This window comes from Carlito syrichta, unplaced genomic scaffold (genome assembly GCF_000164805.1).
Source record: "Carlito syrichta isolate Samal-C Ts95f unplaced genomic scaffold, Tarsius_syrichta-2.0.1 Scaffold94740, whole genome shotgun sequence".
NCBI lineage: Eukaryota > Metazoa > Chordata > Mammalia > Primates > Tarsiidae > Carlito > Carlito syrichta.
Genome location: NW_007038836.1, coordinates 275,190 through 281,240, shown reverse-complemented (window position 1 = coordinate 281,240; position 6,051 = coordinate 275,190). Strand labels below are relative to the sequence as shown.

General features: G+C 55.0%; 1 protein-coding gene across 4 annotated transcripts in view; it reads left to right on the top strand.

The window, feature by feature from the left end:
• The first annotated feature begins 1,993 nt into the window (after window positions 1–1,993).
• LOC103263845 (dual specificity protein phosphatase 13) overlaps window positions 1,994–6,051 on the top strand; it is a 13,587-nt gene continuing 9,529 nt past the window's right edge. For 2 of the 4 annotated variants that reach the window (XM_008061521.2, XM_008061510.1), the window contains exon 1: window positions 1,994–2,197. Coding sequence is in view for 2 of the 4 variants with exons in the window: in XM_008061518.1 (XP_008059709.1) it covers window positions 2,049–2,197 (149 nt within the window). In the remaining 2 variants the exon portion in view is untranslated. Of the gene's footprint in view, window positions 2,198–4,639; window positions 4,727–6,051 lie in introns of those variants that run through there. The other 2 variants (XM_008061518.1, XM_008061506.1) reach the window with 2 other exon arrangements.

The window sequence follows — 6,051 nt, the reverse complement described above, 5'->3', positions numbered from 1 at the left end:
CGCGCAGGCATCGCCCCGGGCCGCCTCACCGCCGCGCCGCCAGCCGCGCCGAGCCGAACCGGAACTGCTTCGGGAGGCGGGGCCCTAGCGGAGGGGCGGGGCCCTACCGACAGGGGGCGGGGCCAACACCGGAAGAGACGCGAGGCTCCAGACGAGCCCGAGAAGAGAACCGAGAAGGGGAACCGCAGCAGGGAAGCCCGAGGGCGCATGCGTCAGGCCCGAGGCCGAAGGGACCCCGGCTAGTGGAGGTGGGCGGAGCTGTAGGATAAGTAAATGGGGTTAGGGCCTAGGAGGTTATCCTAATTCCTCTGGAGGCAGCCAGCTCCTCTCCATAGCCAACCCCCAGTGATCATTGTTATAATTTACTCCCTGACGGTGTCTATGCCAAACGCCATATAAATACTCATTTAATCCTTGTGCCAACTCTACAAGGTAGATCCTATAACAGAAAAGCCAGGAAACATATAGCCTGACATACCGCAGTTAATATGTGCCCAAGCTGTTACTGCAACCCAAAGCTGTCTAACACCAGAACCTATGTTCTTCTCTACTATGCTACTCTACCATGAGAAGTCCCCCTCCCAACCCAGGTCTCGTATTGTGTAAACCAAGTCCAAAGCCAGCTGCTATCTGGGCACTAGCCTCTCCTTGGCCTTGCTTCCCCACTCAGTGCAGGGCTTCACTTCAGTGGTTCTGAATGGGAGCAGGTTCTAGGTTGGACATGAGTGCAGACTGCCCTGGTGTGGCCTCTCCCCTCAAGCTGGACTCAAGGCCAGAGGCAGCTGGGATCCTTCCCACTCCCACTCATACCCTTTCTGGTCCCAACAGGGCCTCTGTGAAGTCACATGAGAGAAGGCAGGACAACTCATCTCTTGTACCGATAACCAGTTCTGGCAGAAGGACGAGTTGGCCTTTCTCAGATTCTATTCTGGGCCAAAAGCCCTTATAGACAAAGGAATCTCCCTTCCACCCTCAAAATGTTTCTGATGACAGGTCCTTTGACTCTCAATGTCTAGGGCAATGCTCACATCCCTTCTTCTTTTTTGACATACAAGGCCCCTTTCGGCCTTCTCTTGAAAAGTCAGCCATCTTCATTACAGGACCATTGTTCAGACCTTCCCTCATGAACTTTGTGGGTACCCTTTAAGAGAGGTCCTCCATGTCTCCTTCCCACATTTCTCAGACTCTACAACTCAGAAAACTATCCCTGAGGCCAGGCACAGCAGCTCCATGCCTGTAATCCTAGCACTTTGGGAGCCTGAGGTGGGAAGATTGCTTGAGCCCAGGAATTTGAGACCAGCCTGGGCAACATAGAGAGATTTTGTCTCTACAAAAATGTAAGGAAAAAAAAAATAGCTGGGTATGTTGGAGTTCACCTGTAGACCCAGCTACTGGGAAAGCTGAGGCAGAAGGACTGCTTGAGCCCAGGGGGTAGAGCTGTGATTGTGCTATTGCACTTCAGCTTGGGTGACAGTGTGAGACCGTGACTCAAAAAACAAAAGAAAAAAGAACAGTGCCCCTGACCTCTATAATTCAGAGGCTCATCAAACAGACATTTGGCTTCTACCCAGTTTTTGGCCCACCCAGACCTATAAAGTTTTTCTAGCATTCATCCTGGAGAGGCCAGCCACTTCTTCACCCTGGATCTCTACTTTAACATGGTCTTCAGAATCAAATAGCATTATGCAGGGCTCTAAGCCTATCAATTCAACAAATGTTCCTGAGCACCTAGGAACATCATTTGTTTCATTTAGTCCTCACAACAATTCTCTGAGGTAAGTGCGATTATCCTTATTTTACAGATGAAGAAACTGAGGTTGAGAAAGTTAAAAGTGTCATGCAGAAGACTGATTCCATGTTCACATGGAGTTTAGGGGCTAGGGGTAGGCTTGGGAAGGAAAAGGCCCAATCCTCTCTAGAGGCCCCTGTGACTTGCTGAGTCACTTGCTTCTGTCCCATCTGTGTCTGTCAATCTCTGGGAAGGAGAAATGACACTGGAGAGGCAGAGAGGAGTGACCGCAGAGGCAGCAGGGTGGGCGGGCTGGCCCATGGCTGAGGCCTCGTTCTCAAAGCTGGGGGGAGATGCCGGAGCCACGCCTTGCCCCAGCATCCTGGAGCTGGAGGAGCTCCTGAGGGCAGGGAAAGCTTCTAGCAGCCGCGTGGATGAAGTTTGGCCCAACCTTTTCATAGGAGATGCGTGAGTGGTAGCTGGCAGAGGGGAATGGGAGTGGGGATACCGAGAGGCAGTTTGGGGGCTCTTTACCAGACATGGGAGTGGATGGGCACAAGGAGAAATAGTTCTTCTTTGAGCATCCCAGGCCAGAGACTTTCTTCAGGGACCCCCCAGGTACTGAGGACAGTGCAGTGACAGGGAACAGCCACCAGGGGGAGCAGAAACTCTGCCAGCCTGAAAGCCGGGAGCTTCCTGGAGGTCCCTGAGTCTTCTAGCACATCCAGGACAACTGGCAAGTCTAGGGGGGCAGAGGCCTGGGGAATGGTATTTGGGGCACGAAGTGGAGTCGACCGAAAGCCCTCCTTCCTGGTCCCAGTCTCCCTCCTCTGGACACAAAGTGGGTGGAGAAGCCTAACTGCAGGTGAATCAGGAAAGGTGTCACCTCTAAACACTTTGCAGATTAGAAGCAGGTATGAGTTGGTAGCCAGGAGAGGCCGGATATGTGTGGGAGGCCATGGGGCAAGAAGGGAGGGACAGCCCGGTCCCAGGCCTACAGGAATCCTTCTTTCCTCTCCTGGCCAATGCAGGGGAAGATCGCCTGTGAAAACAGAGAGTCTAAAGATAACCCCCTGCACCACCACTCTCTCACTAGAAAGCTCTGGGAATTGGGGCTGTGGGCTGCAGACCCCAACTGGAGCTTGCTGGGTTCCAGCTCCCTTTGGACCCTAATGGCTCAGTCCCGCTGAAGCACTGGGCCAGGCAAAGCCTCCTTCCTGGATCCCATGGCTCAGCCAGCATCCAGTCCCCTTCCTGCCCTCCCCAGGGCCACGGCAAATAACCGCTTTGAACTGTGGAAGCTGGGCATCACCCACGTGCTGAACGCCGCCCACGGGGGCCTCTACTGTCAGGGTGGTCCTGACTTCTACGGCAGCAGTGTGAGCTACCTGGGCGTGCCAGCCCACGACCTCCCTGATTTCGACATCAGTGCTTACTTCTCCTCCGCAGCAGACTTCATCCACCGTGCCCTCAGCACACCTGGGGATAGGACTTGGGGTTTGAGCCCATATCCCACCCTGCTTATTCATGGGGAGGATGCCCTGCTTCCCCTCCATCATCAATGCCCTCCCACCCCTGGTTTTTAAAAATCCTCTGTTCAATGCTCCAGCATTTTATCTAACACCATTGCTTCCAAGATGGGGAAACTGAGGCCTGGACTACAAGGTCGTGCCATGAGTCAGGAGCAACCCTGGGGCCAGATCTCTCAAACAGCAAAGGAGTACCATCTCTGCAACACTCAGGCTTGGGAGAGCACCATTTAGTACCTAGGTGTCTGGCCCAACGTACTTTCAACTGGAAAAAAAAAAAAGCAAATATCCAGAATACAGTGAAGGTGCTGGGGAGGCTGGAGGCCCTGCTTTGTGTTCATCCTGAGAGACAGCTGTGCCCCTTGCTACATAACCCTGGGCAAGTCAGTGTTCTTCTCTGGACTTCAGTTTCCTGGATATCTACATTATGGGAAGGACATGACTACAGCTCACACGACTTGGTAGTAGCCAAAGCACTGACATTCTTTTGCTCTTCATCCACATCATTCACCAGCTATTTATTGAGTACCTGCAGTGTGCCCGGCACTGAGCTAAACACTAGGAACCTAGACTTACAGAAGTCAGAGTCCCTGCCCTCATGGAGCTGGTAGAAAGACAGTCAATTGTGAAGTATTGTGAGGCTACTCCTAGGGGTGAGCAAATGTGAAGCTATGAGAGCACAGGTGCCCAACTGAGCGGACCAGGGACAAGGGGTGACTTCCCTCTATGATAGTATTCACTGGTCATATGCAAAAGCAGTGAGCCGCTCTGTGATTCAAGTAATACCTTTAGTGGTCAGGAAAGCCACAGAGGAAGCCGTTTCAGTCGAAACCTGATGGATGAGTAGTTGAAGTTAGTCAGACCAAGACCAGGGGAGATGATTTGCAGGTAGTTGAAATGGCACGTGGTGAGGCTGGAGGTCAGAGACCACAACAGTTTCAAGGAATGCAAGTTACCCCATGTTCCTAGAGCTGAAAGTTGGGACGGTCTGAGAGGCTGCAGGGCCAGCAGGGGCTAGCTTTTGAAGGGTCTTGCAAGCCATGTTAAGGAATTTAGACCCCCATCCCAAGGGTAGGCAGAACAGGTGTTGGTCTACCCCCTTGACAGATCGGGAAACTGAGGCCCACAGAGGCTGCATGACTTGCCCAGGGTCACAGAGTATGCCCAAGGTAGGGCTGAGGAAGGAACCTGGGTCTCCACCCTAGCCCTTGGGTGGACCTGCTGGTGGGAAAGGGTTTTTCACCGGGATGTCTTCCTCAGCCAAGGTCCTGGTGCACTGTGTGGTGGGCGTGAGCCGCTCTGCCACACTGGTCCTGGCCTACCTCATGCTGCGTCAGCAGCTGTCCCTGCGCCAGGCTGTGATCACCGTGAGGCAGCACCGATGGGTCTTCCCCAACCGAGGCTTCCTCCACCAGCTCTGCCAGCTGGACCAGCAACTGCGGGGTGCAGGCCGGCACTAAGGGCCCAGGTGAGGACACAAGGGGGGCGAAGCTGGGTATGGCTGGCAGTAAGGGCCTGGGCAGGGAGCACAGAGGGAGAGACTCGTGGGTGCTAGGGCCATGGGATGGGGTTTTTCAGGGCTTCGTTGGCAGGGTTGTGTGTGGCCTTGAGAGGGTTGAAGGGGTCTGGCCCACTCCCCAAGCTGCTGAGTTCTCCTTACCCATCCAGGGGCCCATCAGGCCCAGCCTAGGTAATTCTCTTGTAGAAGCCCCACCCCTTATCTCCCCTATCCCACCAGGATCCTTCAGACCCCAGAGAGAAGGGGAAGACCAGGAAGGGAGAGCATGGGAAGCAGAAAATGGAAGCACGGAGGCTTTCCTACCTGGTCCCGGGGCTCCACTGCCCTGTGTCAGCCAAAAGCCTGTGGGAGTCCCATGACCCCCACAAGGTAGCCACACAGCTAGTCCGTGCCTTCCAACCCCCCATCACCTTGCCTGTATGCCTGAACCCTAGTTATAGCTCCACAGAGAAAACATTCCAGACTCAGCTAATGCTCATTCCAGCCCTGCCTCACTAGTCCCACCACAGGGAAAGAGAACTGGCTCCCGGATGCACACCTGGGTCCAGCCTGGGCCTTCTCACTCCAGACGCCAGGGCACCCCTGTTACTGTGCCATTTAGTTCTCTGCCTTGAGCCCAACTCCCTCCCCACCCCCTCGATCATAGAGACCTACAAGGACTCCTCCGACCGACCTCCCTCTCTGGTTCTGGTGACCCCTTTAGGACATAAAGCTCTCCTTGAAATCCATCTAGACTCCTTCCTGCTTCGTTGACCCCCTGCCTTCCAGTTCTGTGTTCAGGGCAGTTGAAGCAATGGCAGACCGTCTTCATGGTGCTCCAGAGGAATGGATCCCCAATATCTCCTCTCCCCAAGCCGCCTCCCTCCCGCTGGGTAGCCCAGTAGAAGGACTTGGGCTCCCCCAGCAGCAACATTGCTCTCAGGATCCCAGCTCACAAGTGGCCGCTGAGGTGCTGTTTCCGTTTCTTTTGCACCTGCCCTCTGTGAAATCTCTTCCAGCGTGGGTGGGAAGAGGCAGGAGGTTCTTCCTGGAGTGGGGGTAGCAGTGGGGGCACTGGATTGTGAGGAGGCTGCCGAGTGCCCACCACCCCCCGTCTGGGGCCCACAGCCTGCCCTCCCCTACACTCCCATCTTCCTGAGGGGCATCAGCTGCGGCTCCAGTGTCTGGGGCTGCTCCCCCCTCTACGGCCAGCTCAGCCTCCCGCATTGCTCTCTCTCTCCTCAGCCTTGTCTCTGGCTGTGCCCTGCCACCCACTGACGGGGGGGGGGGGGGGG